The sequence below is a fragment of the Cajanus cajan genome, chromosome 1 (genome assembly GCF_000230855.2).
Source record: "Cajanus cajan strain Asha chromosome 1, NIPB_CcT2T_4, whole genome shotgun sequence".
Lineage (NCBI taxonomy): Eukaryota > Viridiplantae > Streptophyta > Magnoliopsida > Fabales > Fabaceae > Cajanus > Cajanus cajan.
This window is the reverse complement of record NC_138517.1, coordinates 78,467,213-78,484,289: the sequence shown is the minus strand read 5'-3', so window position 1 is coordinate 78,484,289 and position 17,077 is coordinate 78,467,213. Positions and strand designations below refer to the sequence as shown.

At 30.5% G+C, this 17,077-nt stretch overlaps 2 protein-coding genes and 2 long non-coding RNA genes across 5 annotated transcripts; all 4 read right to left on the bottom strand.

Moving 5' to 3' along the window:
• Nucleotides 1–486: 486 nt before the first annotated feature.
• On the bottom strand, nt 487–4,107 carry LOC114916193 (uncharacterized). Its single transcript, XR_003804558.2, has 3 exons — nt 2,277–4,107; nt 2,144–2,183; nt 487–1,069 (listed from the first exon to the last, which is right to left on the bottom strand). It is a non-coding gene; the product is annotated as an uncharacterized LOC114916193 (long non-coding RNA).
• A 3,178-nt stretch (nt 4,108–7,285) lies between these two features.
• On the bottom strand, nt 7,286–12,593 carry LOC114916192 (uncharacterized). 2 transcript variants are annotated; one of them, XR_003804557.2, is made up of 3 exons: nt 12,058–12,222; nt 8,584–11,725; nt 7,286–7,612 (listed from the first exon to the last, which is right to left on the bottom strand). It is a non-coding gene; the product is annotated as an uncharacterized LOC114916192 (long non-coding RNA). The 2 variants fall into 2 exon arrangements; XR_014429578.1 differs by having other exon boundaries at nt 7,286–11,725; nt 12,058–12,593.
• A 1,660-nt stretch (nt 12,594–14,253) lies between these two features.
• Nucleotides 14,254–14,814, bottom strand: LOC145955844 (uncharacterized). The gene has a single exon (XM_083071078.1). The coding sequence runs from the start codon at nt 14,812–14,814 to the stop codon at nt 14,254–14,256; it is 561 nt and encodes a 186-aa protein (XP_082927204.1).
• A 389-nt stretch (nt 14,815–15,203) lies between these two features.
• LOC145955843 (uncharacterized) lies at nt 15,204–15,884 on the bottom strand. Its single transcript, XM_083071073.1, has one exon. The coding sequence runs from the start codon at nt 15,882–15,884 to the stop codon at nt 15,204–15,206; it is 681 nt and encodes a 226-aa protein (XP_082927199.1).
• Nucleotides 15,885–17,077: the final 1,193 nt, after the last annotated feature.

Sequence of the window (17,077 nt, the reverse complement as noted above, 5' to 3'; positions counted from 1 at the left end):
TAAAGGTTATGACTATTGGAATGTTAAAACTATAAAACTATTTTTGTGTGTGGAAAGGATAGAAATGGTATCGTGATTTTGTAAGGTTTTCGGGTCAGATATCACCAAACTTCACACTGATGAATCTTTATTCTCTTGTTACATTCATTGCTTAGTCAACCCATAAGTTTACTCAAACCTAATCCCTTAGAGCAAGAGCCTAGGTGCAGGTAATGAATATCAATTCCTTGAGTATCTAATACATACACCTAGATTACAGGTTAGGGTTTAAGACTACTAATGGGCCAAACTCTATTCCTAGATACATTTCCCACTAGGCATTTGTTTCAGAGCTAGTTTCAAAGGTTATTTTTTAATACCCAATGGACTCTATTTCAAGCAAAGGAGAATCAATCCAAAGCAAGCATTAAGAATAGAAACATAACACAACAATGAATGAAACATCATATATATATATATATATATATATATATATATCATTGATAACATGAAGATTACATAAGAAATTTAGTTGGCTACATCTAACCCCACAAAATAATAGGCAAAACCGCTCAAAACAATGATGGTGAAACAAAAATAGAGATGGAAGAGAAGATGGAAGAACCGAAGGAAAGACCCACACACGAACGGTCCCAAGCACTGGGAATCCCTTCCACAGCTCCTAGAAGTCGCCCAATGTGTGAATGAGGGAATGAACCTCGAAGATTTGATCAAATACGAGCTGGGTGGGACAGGATAGGGTTTACACGCCTGACGCATTATACCTCGCGCCCGACACAGGGTCTTCCAGAGAGGTAATTACTCTTTGTCTCGAATCACGCCCGGCATGGATATTTCTGTGCCCGGAACAATGTCTTCCAGAGAGTTTTGAATGCTCTCTATTTTCAAGCACGCCCAGCGCGGATGCTCTTGCGCTCGGTGCAATGCTGAAGTGCAGAGCTGATGCTCTCTGTGTTTCTCAAGCCTGGCACGGGTAGTTTGCACCCGGCGCAATGATGCTTCTTCTGCTCCTAAGCTCTTTCAATTTCCAATCTAATGGGTCTTCAACTTCAACTTTTTAACTCAATACCTGCACAAAAAATGAGGTGTATCAGGGTATTGTCAGATGATTTTTGGGTTAGCTATATCTGCACAAAAATTAATCAAAAGAAAACAATTATATTGCAAGAGTGCATGAGATGAGTGGAATTGTTGAATAATTCCTATCTAAAAAGAAGTATAATTGAGACTTAACAGTTGTAACTTTTTATGACCATTTATGACGCCAAATGAAAAGTCATTTATTTGAAGCTCAAAACATTATTATTGAAAGGGACAAGCAATGAAGCAAATACACCTAAATTAGGCCCAAAATAGCAATGATACATATAAATGCAAAAAAAAAAACCTTCATTGTCCCCAAATACATAACAAAACTTGGGTTTGTTCGATAATGAATGAAATTTGACATGTTGCCATGAGCTCAAATAAACCTAGCCCATCTATATGTTCCTAAAAGGAAAAAAAAACTCTCACATGTTGTCTTCAATATGTAAAAGTTATGCAATCATTTGAATGGTTCTAGCACTAGTTTTCATTAATTGTATCTTGTGACATTTCATGCACTATCCATGCAACTCTATGCTTATTTGCAACTTATCTTACTATTGTATTACAATATCTTTTATTTCCTTTCTTATATATGTGTTGCATTGCTACTGCATTTTATCTTATAACGGTAGGAAGCTGGCCACCTGCACTTCCATCCAACCACCTTTGTTACACACATAACTTCCTATACATGCTACTTCCAAAAATTTCAAATCACAACTAGTGATAGATTTGTAAGAAGAAAAAAAACCTAAAGCGTAGACCATACAGTTCCACTAATAAATGCTTATATACACATGCAGGAAAACTAAATTTAATTCTCAACCAATAATAACATAATTAAATCACACTTGAGCAATATGTGATTGAAACAAATTAAGTAATCATTACAAGTCAATTTTTGTTACCAAAATCACAACCAAAGAGAAACCCTACGAATTTGTCACACCAATTTTCAAGCACTAACCAAAGGTTGTAAGTAAATAACAAGCCAAAAAGGTAGATTTATCTAAGACTGAAGAAGGCAACTTAGGGAGAAAAAAGCAATGCTTACAATGGTGCTCTACGATGGAATAAGGTCAAATACAAAGAACCTGTGAGAGAAAGATAAACCAAATTAAAGATGAAAACATAATTTGGCATTACATTGCAAATGAAATTACCTTGTTAAACCTTAATCACTTTACCAATAGAGAATGTTGTGAGCTAGAACTACAATCGGTGTGAACGATGCATAAAGATACTATAATGATAAGAACTCAACGTGTACTTTATTTGCTCTTAACAACGCAAGTCAATTAGGGAAAGGTTAGGGATTTGAAGTGAAACTTCCTTTGCAATCATGAGAAAAAGAGAGTTAGTGGTTTGGGATTTGAGAAAAATCAACAATAGTTTGAACGTTACCTCACGCAATGAACTATGCGACTAATAAGAAATAAAGATGAGAAAAAAAATGGGGGAAAATGTTGGAGTGAGGAGAAGGAAGCGTAGTGATAAAGTTAAAGTCGCAAGGAAGATGTTATTGCTACCACACTTAGGCGCTTCATTTTTTATTTTTGAGAAAGGAAAAGTCTTCACACGAATCCAATATTTGGATTCACTTGCCATCAGTTACAAATCCACCAAAAACACCATCGACTCTTTTGAAAATTAATAAAATATGAAATTAAATATATTTTTATTGTATACAATTATATATGTAGTAGATAATTCCATGCCCAATGGTGGACCTATATCATACTTAGGGTGGATAGATGAACCCTTACTTTAATTAAACTATCAACGTATGTTTAAAAATATTATATTTTGTACCTCATAAATTTATTTATTGAACTCATTGGTAACTATTTTTGACATTTTAAGTTTTTTTACTTATAAATAAGATGGTGATGATCATTAACTTTTTTATAAAAAAAAAAAAAAAAATTACTCCCACTAACTTAAATAGTGATGATCATCAACTTTTTAAAAAAAACAAATTACTCCCACTAACTTAAAGTCTTAGATTCGTCCCTTTCCATCCCAAATGTTTTTTATTTTGGAAAAAAGGAGGTGTTGAACGTTGGAGAGAAAGTTGATATCGATATCATCCCAGTATACAAAGATAAGCTTTCACTATTAGGTGGTCCAACTTGGAACCATGAATGTACTATTTATCTTGGTTAATTTATTTTAAGATGTTAGTGTCACGTTATTGTTTCAAAGCTCCATATATGGTCCTTTCCTTGTTTGAAAGTTGATTTCCTTATAGTTTTTATTTTGGTTCCTTCAAGTACACTCGACTGCTCCATGCTGGGTCATCCTCCTCACTAAGGGATTGATCACTATGTGTGAAATATCCATTCCTCATCAATTATTAATACAAAAGAATAAATTATTATATCATGCAATAATTGACAATCAAAAGCGATAGTACCTTTATGTATCGTAAATTTTAATTAGTTTAGTAAAGAAATTTACCAAAATAAAAATATGTGTAAGCCTGTAAGGCTATTTCACAAACACATGTGGTTGCCATCAAGTCATTTAATTTATTATTGAAATAGTTAATTTTAGTCGGTGTACACTCTAAGTTCACTCAAAGTTACACTTTAATTTAATAATATAAAAAAACTAGCCTTTGTTATTGTGTGAAATTATAGTTCTCTTTAATTAATTAATAGTAGACATTCTGGATTGTGATGATGTACAAGTTTGTAGCTATGAGGATTCTTGTTAATGAGAGTTTCTTATTCTTCATGGGAGATTAGTTTTTTTGCTAGCCTAGACTTGTAAGATCCCTATGCAGCACATGTTGTGCACATTGTTTGAAACACTTGTTATAGACTATAAAAATGTAATTTAAACAATCCAATACAAAAAGAGATTTAATTTTATCCATTAATGTAAAATAATAATTATAAAATAAAACTTAACTTATTTTGGAAAAAAAATTATTTGGTCCAAATAGCCCAAACCTAACATAACTCACCCATTCTAACCTGAATTCGGTATGTCTAACCCGAGGCCCAAACGAGCTGGTGTGAGTTTTATTTTTAAGAGATTAATTTTCAATAGATTGAGCTTTTTGTGGCTCAAACATGCTTATTGCCCAATCTCAAAGTTTACACAAGTGGAAGTGGTTTTATGTTTTTTTTAATAAGTTATCTAGAATTTGAATCTTAACTTTAAATATGAAATAGATTATATCAAAAGAGAAATACTTATCTTATGTGCATTCAAGATCTCCTAATTGAGATTAATCACTACTTTTAGTGATAGATATTTTTCACTATTACTTTGGTTATCAAAAACCAAATAGATATTTGTATGACACACACACACACACACACATATATATATATATATGGACAATTCCATTTTTATAAAACATCGATATATATTATTGCACTATAAGAAATGTTACATACAATGACATATAAAAAGTGTCACTATAATATAATATATGTAAATACAAATCTATTTGACATATAACTTCATACAATTCTTGTGTTGATTTTGATTGAGATTCAACAACACGTATTATGTGTCACGATAACTTATAACTACATGTTTTCAAAATATATCAACACATATTATATCTATAGTGTATACTACAAGCACCACTTCCCTTCACAACTCAAATTCTTCTACCTCTTTATTATTTTAGATTTTGGATTATTTTTAAAATCATAGTATTGTATTAAAAAATGTAAATGTGAGGGTTAAGAAAAGTAGGAATGAGATTACATAGTTTCTCCTATTACATATATAACCTTGGTTCTTCCAAATAGAAATTTCATAAAGAACTTGGTGAAATAGGCCTCCTATTATATTTTATTTCCTTCGGGATGCAAAAATAATTTAAATATTTGTTTGATCAAAAGAATATTCTTTATTTTTAAATTATCCATAAAATATATTACATTATACTATAATATAATAAAATTTTGAACTACTAAGGTCAGTCTATTGGTTGAAAATTAAAATAATATGTAAAAGATCCTAAGTTTAAATATAGTGTCATCATTATAATTATAATAAATAATATATATATATATATATATATATATATATATTAAAACTTTGAGATATATTTGAGTTCAAATAGTATAAATTAAATAATTTAATTCAAAAAATTACAAAACTCAACTAGAAAATAAATTATATAAACTAAAAAGATAGAACATAATAAATTTCCTCCTTTACATTTGTTGGGATACAAGCAAAGTCTCACATCAATCAAACAAGATGGTGGACATGAGTTTATATACACACAATTGTCTCCATTGATAAAGAGGTTTTTTGGGTGGTACCCAAAAGCAAAATCGTGAGAGTTAAGTCCAAAGTGAACAATATCTGACCAATGTAGAGACATGTGTATATGTGTGTTAACCCCCGGTGCACAACAATATTTTAAATTTATTATGTTTTATTTTTAAATATATATTCAATATTTTATAAATAAAAATTATTTTTAATAAAAAGTGTTTCCTACTTTGTAGGATTTATATACAATATTAATTTATAAGACATGTTATTTGTGTTCATTTTATTTATTTTCAAATTTATAAAAGTCATATAAAATAAATTAGCTTAAATAATTTTAAATTTTATTTAAAAAAAACTTAATTAAAGATAATCTATACAAAAAATTAGGATGACAACAATATAAAAATGTGAAGTGTAAATAAACATTAAAATGGCAATAATTCCGCCCCTTAGCAAGAGGAAGCTACTCAGAAATTTAAATAACTTGTGTGAAATTATGTATTGAAATTCTTTTATATATAGAAAGATAAAAGAAATAATTTATCCTTTTGATAATAAAAAAACATTATTTTTAATTAATTACTTAAGAAAAAAATTAACTTTAAAATTAAAATTTAATCCAAATTATCTTTTCACTTTTTTTTTTTTACTTTTTAATTACTCAACGAGAGAGACAGAGACTAATGGATTGATATTTTTTTTAAAAAAAAATGTAACATTTTTTTTAATAAAAAACAATTCATTTTTGTATAATATAGATTACCTTCAAATTCTAAACTAGCAGGTGTTCGCTTTAGATCATGAGACCTAAACTTTCTCGGTTGGTCTCATAGAAAGCCCACATCTTCATCCACAAGTACGACCTCAGTTATATGGGTTGTAGTTTGCACAATTGCATAGTTACACCAAGAAGCATTTGGCAAAAGAGAAAGTTTTAGTTTATCAAGAATTTCAAGTTAAAAATATATTTTTTCTCATATTTGATATATTATTTAAAAAATAATATTCTCAATAAACTATATCTTGGAAATATTACATTTCCCAAAAAATTATTCCCATAGAGATAGGGATTCTAACTTGCCCGAATTGGGAGAAAAGTTTTCCCAAGATAAAATATAATATTACCTTTCACAAAAATAAGAAATGCAAACAAGATAAAACATAATATTACCTTTCACAAAAATAAGAAATGCAAACGAATCGAACTCATAGACCAGTAGCAAGGAATTGCTTATAATCCATAAGGAACTAGTAGCTCAATATATCGATTTCTAATCTTTCCTACAAATCTAGCTTCTTTAATTTTATTTATGAGAATCAAACTCAAATACAAAAAATGTTTATCACTCACATATACTGCTCAACCAATTTACAACAACTTAGACACGCTTGCTTAACTAACTCAGTTAAACCTTCTTGCTGCTCAACACACTTTGCTTAACTAATTACTGAGCTATATACCCTCTTGATCCTGCAAATCAAGCTTAGATATTATTGAAATATGGTTCTACTCCACTTTCTTTTTTGTCATAAAAAAATAAACAAGATTCAAACTTTATATAAGTGTGATCCCTAGAGATGTTAGCAAGAGATAGAGGCAACTAATGTCTGATTATTAATGTGTTGGGAGATTGAGCGATGCATTTCGGGAGGAAAAAAAAAAGTGTAGAGTGAAAATTTATGATAAAAAAAGTTTCATTAATTTTCATTATTATATGAATATTCTCTTTAATGTTCAGTAAAATTAAAAAATAATTTAACACCACAGCAGATACCTACATTGCCTACAACTACAATTTAGAACCATGACACTATCTACTAAAAGACAGGAATGTAGTCTCGACAGACAAGTACGACCAACCCCAATCACTCATTGTAAAGCTCCTTAGACTCTTGCAGAACTTTAGATTCTCTAGCATTCTGATATGGTGAAAATTCAGCAACATGTACGCCAAAAAAAATTGATATTGAATGTACTTTTTGCCCCAAGTGACTGTTTATATGAATAGGTACATAGAAAAATTATTCTTGTGGATTTGATTTAATGTAATGCCGCCTAAGGAGAGTCGAAAGAAATCAGGGTGGACCAACAAGTGGATGCTTTCTCCAATCCATTCTTGATAGCTTCCTTCTTCTCAATGATACTATTGTATAATCGTATCCATTTGTATGTGGTTCACTTCAATCGAACACCCTGTCCTTTACCAGACACAAACTTGATGCAGTCCCTAGCTAGCTTTTTAAGTTCTAACCCATTGATGACAAAAATATGCTGGAAAAGATGCACAATGTTATCAAATGAGACATGCCACAATCCTATCAACCTTGTTAATCAAACAATCATGTCTAAGAAGGTAAATAAATATCATCAAAAATTTAGCATATAGCTCAACAACCTCATGCATTCTAACTACTTCAAAAAGTGTTCCTGGTACCAGTTGTTTATTGTAATGCAAGTTATATATAGATTCATCTTTCATTAAGTAACAGAATCTCACACAATTCACTACGTTGTTAGCTTAGCAACATCAAAAGCATTAAAGCAACTCTAATCCCTCTATTTCCATCCCTTATAACAACTTAGCAAAGAAATAGGGCCTCAGAAAAAAATAAACTAACCCCCCACTTGGGCTACTTCTCTACCTAGGAGCATGTTTGGAACAACTATGAAAATCAATTTTTTTTCAATAATCACAATTCTCATCGTAATAAATTTTTGTTTGGATAAGTATGCTAAAACATTATTTTGAAATGTTTTATTTCATTTGAATACAACAAAAGAAACGTAACTTTAACCTACCAAATTAGCTGTAGAAGAAAAATAAAGTCGTGGAAAAATATTCATAAGTTTTCAAATTTTCATATACTCAGTAAACATTTATATTTCAGGAAATAAAAACATTTTACAAATTTTAGTTGTTGTTGAGTATGCATTTGAAATGTGGAAAGAATCTTTGCTACACATGCTCATAATGGCCCCAATAACGCTTCACAACACAACATTAGTAATGACAAAAAGTAATTCGCACATGTAACAACACAAACTTGACCACTTAAAGTGTGTTTGATTTTCGTTTGACATGTAAAAACATTAGTTTGACCCAAAGCAACAAGACAAACTTTTCGTTTGAGGTGTCTTAAAAATTATAATTACAAATCAAACAATCACACAATAAAACATTTAAAACATAATATCTGATAAAAGCAAAACATTATAGTGCAACACAAACAAAGGTGCATTACCCCATTATTTTCCATCATTCCCTGCCCAGCGGCGAAACAATCATAGAGAGATTGCTGAGAAAAATGTTCAGTTCTCAGGCTTAATTAGAGAACTCACAAAGAGAGAGTCAAAACGCAACGACAACAAACATGGTCTACAATGAATTCGTGTCTCAACTGAGATATTTGGGACATTAATCCCATGATTAATTGCGGCAACTTGAATACTGCTCATTTTAATCAAAGATAATCAACACCACAAAATCTAGCAACCTATGCAAAACGTGGGTTATGCTAAACCAACCCAAATTGCAATTAGGTCTACTTAAACCTTAACTATGCAACGTGATTATAAATCATGAAAGCGATCGCGGAAACATTGTAGTTAGTAAAATGGTGAAATTAATTATGGATAAACGTGGCTGTGATACAATCATAAATGCCTCGGAAACCACAGTACTTACGGTTGTAACTTGTGTATTTCGATTTAAAGTCAAGGTATGGAATTTAATTAAATTTCTAACCAAAAGCTTTTCCCAGTTGATGTGTCGCAATTTTTGTTTCTTTCTTTTCCCGTACTTGCATAACCACAATGCATGTCCATACACTAAATTTTATGCATCCATTTTGGAATATACTGCATACAGTATGTATACAGAGCAAAATGTTTGTCTAGGCTAGTCATTTTGATAGGTTGGGCCACCACGTGCCCATGATTGATGGAAACAATATGTTAGGCAGCTTGAATTGATATGTGGTTAAAATTCTATCCCCCACCCCTAAGAAAACAACTGTGATGCTGACATTTAATATTTGAGTAAATTACAGTTATATCCAATGAGATCTCGTGAAACTGCACTGTCATTCTTACTTCTTTTTAAAAAAATAAAACTTTTATAACGTTTACAGCCCTGAGTTGAATAGTAATATTTTTTTTTACGTAATTAAGTAGCATCAATAATATCTAAAGATGTTAGTATAATACTTTTTAAACAATTAAAAATTATTTTAGGAATAGAAAAAATAAGAGATAGTTGTTTGCAATATCACAAAATCTCTGGAATAAACCGGTTGTTTAAACACAAATAGTAACATTTTGTATCTTTTAATAAGTTATTCAAGATTTAAAATTTGATTTTAAACATGGAATAAAATTATATCAGAAAAAAAAAATCCATCTTTGTATACTCACAGTTTTCTATGGACATTAGTCACTAACGTAAATACTTTGTATCACTACTATAATTAAAAAAAATAAATTCATAAAATCTTAAAGGATGTTTATATAATTTACTCATTTTCCAATCTACAAAATAAATTCAAGGAGAAAGTGGTAATTTGCAACCTATTATTATTCTTCACTATTTGAGGAGGGTAGGTGACTGGCAGCCCCATCAAAAACATTGGGGGGTTTAATATTCCTTATGGGCTCAGGTTGTATTCTATCCCAAATTGCTTGTCCTTGCCCTGCTATATGAAAGGAATGGCTGAAGTACCCTTCCAAATAAACAGAGGATAGGGAAATAGCCTTTTGAGCATCAAAATTGCAGCCACCTCACTTGGTTGGAAAGTTATCACACTTTGTTAAATGCACTAGATAATTAATTGAACATTTGCAATTCAAGTTGCATAGTACTATAAGCAGGAGAATGGTCATTGATTCTACAATATTATTCAATTGGACAGAGTGACTTTAATGCCTTTGAGTCCTATGCTTTGGATGGAGAGATGGGACTCTAGGACACATGTAGTGCCAAATTGAGCTTGCTCGTGACATTTATCTCACTTGTCTTGCATAAAAGAAGAAAACAAATCAACAAGATAGGGAAAGATCAGGGAATTATCTCTCTTTCTCTCTCTACTTCATTCTGGGTTTTCGTTTGCTTCTTTGAGCATTTACTAATTCAATTCTCATTTTGGGAGAAGCTCTATGATTATGTTGGGGGAGGTAAAAAAAAACTATAAAGAGTAACCAGCTTTATTGCTGTTTATTATATTATATGAGGCTGGCTGAGCAGTGGATATTATTTTCAGCTTTTTTAAAAAGAAAAGAAATGGGCACAAAGCTTCTGAATTTCTCAGAGAGAGAAAGAGATAACTCCAATAATACAGTGGATATTTGTACATTGGAGCAGTCACGAGGGAGACTCTAGCTTAGATCTAAAAGAATATGCACACTTTCTCAGCCAAACAACATATAAAACAACGAAACAGATGTCTGCAACAGCATAAATATTCTGCGCACAATGATACAAGCCAAATTGATTGCCTTAACAGAATAGCATACAGATGGCTTTTCAATTCCTCTCAATACAAGCAACATTGATTTATTAACTATGGCCACTCTTCACAACTTACCTTAAGGACCACGACCAAGCATGCTAGCTGCTGCACAAACTACATTGATTTCTCTCAAACAAAAATACAACAAAATAATATACCACAATTGTTAGTACTTTTGGAATCCATGGTCTCCAAATAGCTAGCACATTTGAAGGCAACGTAAGGTAAGGTCCTTAATTTCTTTGAATCCATAGCATAACATATCATAGTGAACATGTTTGGATACATGTTTAAAAGACCTTTTGAAAACTTCTTTACCTAAAACAAAGAAATTTGTTTTGGTAGAGAAACTCTGAAAAGCTATTTTAAACTTCATCCAAACACACTCAATGTTAATTAAATGTTACATGGTTGGCCAAAACTGGAACAGCTCAGGAGGGATAGACAAGGAAGGAGAAGATGAGTTGGGTGGTAACGGGGAAAGAAGGAGATGAAACTCTATATCAGTGGATTCTGATATAGGGTCTTCCACAAAAGCAAAAAGAAAGAAAAGAGATAGGGTGTGAGGTCTTACAAGGCCAAGAAAAGGTCTTACAAGGTCAAGAAAAGGTCTTACAAGGTCAAGAAGACTCTAAGGAAAAAGAAACAAGTGTGGTAGAAATTAGATGAAGGTGAAGAGAGAAGGTAAAAAGCTCAGATAGGATAGCACCCGATTAGAATGAACCTGCTGCTGCTCCAGGAGAATTGTCAGCTCCAATTTCAGAGCCACTAATGGCTTCTTTTTGGTCACACCTCCCAATTTCCAAAGGGTAGTTGACCAGGCTCACCTTGCTCCTGCTGCTACTACTCACATGCATCATGAGAAACCCCTTATAGGGACCTGCATCATGTATCAGTATCATGCTCTTAATTAGTGCAGAGAATAATGGAGAAGAATGGCAGAAGGAACCAGCTTTAGCTATGTTAGATAAAAAGTAGAGAGGGGAGAAATAAAGTAAACAAAAAAAAAATTAAAAGAATATCTTCTATTTACCATAAAGTAAATAGTTCAGTCAGTCACAGTATAATTATCTTATACCCTAAGCTAGTAACTTTAACTTTAACATAAATTACACATTAAAAGGTTCAACAAAACTAACTCTGCGAGCTACGACTATGTATGATGCAAATTCTATTATACAAGTTGAAAACTCATACACACACTAGAAGTACCTTTAAAAAATCCGTCTTTTGGTTTCATTTTGAGACCCTTTTTTTCCTACCTACTCTATTTCGAGAGAGAGAGAGAGAGAAAAGCACAGAAAAAGTGAGAGTGATGAAGGAGGCGGGGGGAGGACTTTTTGTTATGGTAAGATAGGAGGGAACGGCGGAAATGCAGAGGTTTATAAGGAGGAAAAAAGGAAAGATGAGTGCATGAAGCGGTCAGTGGGCTTTCCCAATGGACCTGATTGCGACAGGTCCAAGGCCCACACATGCTCATAATGGTCCCAATGCTTCACAACACAACATTAGAAATGACAAAAAATTATTCTCACATGTAAAAACACAAACTTGACAACTTAGATTGTTTGGTTTTACGTTTGAAATGTAAAAACGTTAGTTTGACCCAATGCAACAAGACACAAACTTTTTGTTGAGGTGTCTTAAAAATTATATAGTAACTACAAACCAAACAAACATACACCTAAACATTTAAAACATAACAAATATATGATGAAAGCAAAACATTATAGTGCAACACAAACAAAGGTGCATTACCCAATTATTTTCCATCATTCCTTGTCCACCGGCGAAACATACATGGAGAGATTGCCGAAGAATGTTCAGTTCAAGGCTCAGAGAACTCACAAAGAGAGGGTCAAAACGCATCGGCAGTAAACATGGTCCACAATGAAAACCGTGTCTCAACTGAGATATTTTTGGGACATTAATCCCATGATTAATTGCAGCAATTTGAATACTGCTCATTTTAATCAAAGATAACCAACACCTCAAAATTCAAACACACATGCCTGCATGTCACAAAAAACACGTTTAATGTTAGATTATGTTTTTAGATACAAAATTCTATGTATCTATAAAAAATTAATCTAAAATGAAAAATAAAAAAGAAACACTGCTAGAAGAAAAAGAAGAGAAAACTGAATGAGCAAAATCCCTCACCGATTACGACGGTGCAATCGAGAAGGATTTGAAACGGTATTAGGTGCTGAGAATTTGGATCAATTTTACTTAGGACTATGTTAGAGATGAGGGTGTATTTATTCGGGTTAGGATCGCAGTGCACCGAACATGGATGGGAGAGGGTTCGAGAGTTTTTTGGTTTTGATCCCACGGTGGGGAAATGAGATTTTTTCTGATCGAACATTTGCCATTGAATGAAGCGTTACGTGGGGATCTTTCTGCAAGAGAGAATTTCGTACATAGGGTGTTATGGAAATTTATGGAACTTGGACAGGGACGCCGGAGGAATTAATGAAGGGTATACGAGCAGTTACGAATACTTTAAGAAAACATAAAATATGTCTATCATGCTATCCAAGAAAGGAAATTTGAGAAAAAAACGAAAATGAATCAATTATAGAAAAATGTTTTGTTATGTAAGAAATAGGAACGATGGTTATGACAGATTAAATAATGACAAAATTATCTATTAAATTTAAAAAAACATTTAAATTAATTTAAACACATGAAAAAAATATTTTATTTTATTAAAAACTTCAAATTATTACTTGAATAAGATTGCAATGTAAAGAAATATAATTTTATTATGATTTTTATAACAATAATTAGAAGAAGAAGAAGAAAAAAAAAATATATATATATATATATATATATATAATTGTAATAAAACATTTCTCGTATGGTATTTATATATAATTTAACTATCAACATTTACAAATAGATATTAATGTGAAAAAAAATTCTTTCCTATTAAAAATTAATCATTTGAGAATAACTTTATTTTGTGATAATGAGAATGCTTGTTGTCAAACCTTAAATTAAAATAAATGATTCACTTTAAAAAATTATAAATAAAATTATTATATATTGTAATTATTGTTATTGTTTCTATATTTCTTCACATCATTATTATTATTGTAATTATTATCATTGTTGGAAATATTTTGTGAAAAATGTAGAAAAATTAGACCTTGCAGACAAATTAAAATTAAAATTGAAGATGAAAAACTATCATTAAATTAACATTAAAATTCATAGAAGAAAATGCCTATGTATAGGCTTACAATCAATTTAAAATTCCTAACAAATCTCATCTACTAACAACTCTACTTGTTGAGAATATATTGAATAACTGAAAATAAAACATAATAAATAAAACTGTAACAATAACAAATATCTTATCTAAAATTTATTCAAAATTCAAAATTTAAATAAAGGAAAATCTCATAAATCTAACACTCCTCCTTGAGATTTGCCATGAACATCACAAATTTTAGTTTCATGAACTCCAAAAATTGAGTTTTGAAATGCCATGTCATCAAGTTGTTGCACATCAATTTCTTGACCCAAATCATTGTCTTCATAGTCATTCAATCTAACTCCTCCTCCTGTCTTTGAATACCATTTGTTGAAATTTGTCATATCAAATACATCATGCATAAAAGTGTGACCAAATCTTCCATGCCAAACATTACTCTCATTAATTTTAGCAATAAAATCATGATCTTCAATAAAATCATGATTTTCAACCAAATCAAATTTCAAATAAAAACTGTTTTTGGTCATCTCAATTTTTGCAATCTCTAAACCATGTTCATCCATAATAAAACAATAATTCTCTTTAAAGGAGACTCCATAACCATTCCTTAGCATTTGTGGAACACTAAAAACATTTTGATCCAATTTTGGAATGTAGAGAACATCTTTAACAATTATCATATCTTTCTTGGTTGCAATAGAAATTGTACCTTTTCCATTGGCTTGTACAATTTCACCATTTCCCATCTTGACTTTTGGCTTAATTGATTTGTTAATGGAGGTAAAAAATGATAAATATTTAGTCATGTAACTAGTGTAACCACTGTCAATGAGCCAAGTATTCAATTCATGTGAATTGAATTATTGAGATGTCATAAATAAATACTCATCTTCATCATCATTTTTTTCTTCAATCACATTTGCTTGTTTTTCTAATTGTTGTTCAAGCTGATTCTTCTTTAATCTGCAATACTTTTCACTGTGACCATTTTTATTGCAAAAATTACAGTGAAAAGTGGTTTATCTTTAAACCAACAATCTTCTTTAGAATGGTTGGTTCTTTGGCAATGAAAACAAGGCAAAAAATTTCCTTTTTTTGAAGAACCTTCATCTTTTCCTTTGTTCTTATTGAAAGTTCATGACTTTCCAAAATTCCTTCCATTGTGCTTTGCTCGAAAGGTACCTTCAACAACTTCATCACTTCTAATGGAGACTCTTTGCTCTTGTGCGTGAAGCTTGCTGGTCAATTCAGTAATTGTGAGAGTTTGCAAATCACAAGACTCTTCAATTGCAGAAATCTTGGCTTCAAATCTTTCGGGCACCGAAACCATGATTTTTTCGACAACCTTTTGATCTATAAATGATGTTTCACCAAGAAGTCGCATTTGGTTCACAACATCCATTAATCTGCCAGAATAATCTTTAACAGATTCATTATCCTTCATCTTCATCAATTCAAATTCTCTCTTCAATGTGAGAAGGCTAACAGATTTGACTCTGCTACTCCCTTCAAATTCATCTTGAATCTTGTCCCACACCTGTTTAGGTGTTTCTAAGTCCATGATTTTAGTAAAAATATGATCTGCAAGTCCTGCATGTAGGCAAGTGATGGCTTTATCTTTCTTCAGTTTCTCCTCCTCATAAGCTTTGATTTGTGCAATGGTTGGATTTTCTCTCAATGGTGGTGGATCAGCTTCAGAAATTACAACATTCCATAAACCTTGAGATCTTAAAACAAATTTCATCTTGACGGTCCAAATATGATAATTTTCACCATTAAACATTGGAATTGCTGGTGAATTGGTGGAAGTAGACATCCTTGCACCAAAAATTGTTTAAACAATAAATCACTCAATTTAGTGTTTGCACTCAACCTCAATGTGTTTAGCGCTCAATAAACTTTTTCCTCACAGCCCGTAAGAAGCAAGCTCTTGATACCACTTGTTGGAAATATTTTGTGAAAAATATAGAAAAATTGGATCTTGCAGACAAATTAAAAAAAAAATTGAAGATGGAAAACTATCATTAGATTAACATTAAAATTCATAGAAGAAGATGTCTATGTATAGGCTTACAATCAATTTAAAATTCCTAACAAATCTCATCTACTAACAACTCTACTTGTTGAGATTATATTGAATAACTGAAAATAAAACATAATAAATAAAACTATAACAATAACAAATATCTTATCTAAAATTTATTCAAAATTCAAAATTTAAATAAAGAAAAATCTCATAAATCTAACAATCATCATTGTCTTTGCATCACTACTACTGAATTACTATTAACATTGTTATTATGACCATTGTAGTTACTTACTATAGTTTATTATTTTCGTTCTATCACCATCAAGTCAATATTTAGTACAAAAATAAATAAAATTTTGAAGCAAAATATTTTAATTTGTAAAATAATAATTTCTTAAAAGACAATTTTTTAAAGTGAGATTATAAAAAAAATAAAATAAAAATTATTTTTTATATAAAATAATATGAAAAAATAAAGAATTTATAGCTTTTTTATTCCATTTTTACCTTGAACAATAAAATGGAATTTTTATTTTACTAGTATTTTAAGTTATGCAATTCACAGGCTAAATAGTTATCATGTATAACTAAAACTTATAATAAATTATGTATAAAAATATTATATTTGAATATATAAATTATATTTAAAACTTGTATAAAGAAATATTTTTGATTATTGATAATTTATTTTAAAAATATTAATATTATTTATTCATAAATAAATAAATATGATAAATAAAAAATTAAATTATGTAGGAAGTTAAAAAAAAATTCTTAAAAATTCTCATTGTAAAATAGTTTTCATGCAAGATAATTATTCATGTTTAATATATAAGAATTGACTTTATAATAAAATATTATTTTTTATTGTATAATTAAATATTCTAACTATAGTGTGATATTTTTATTCTTTTTCATATTAATCCATTTAGCAATTTGTAACTGATTTCAGTAAAATTAAACTTTGATCATTTAAATAA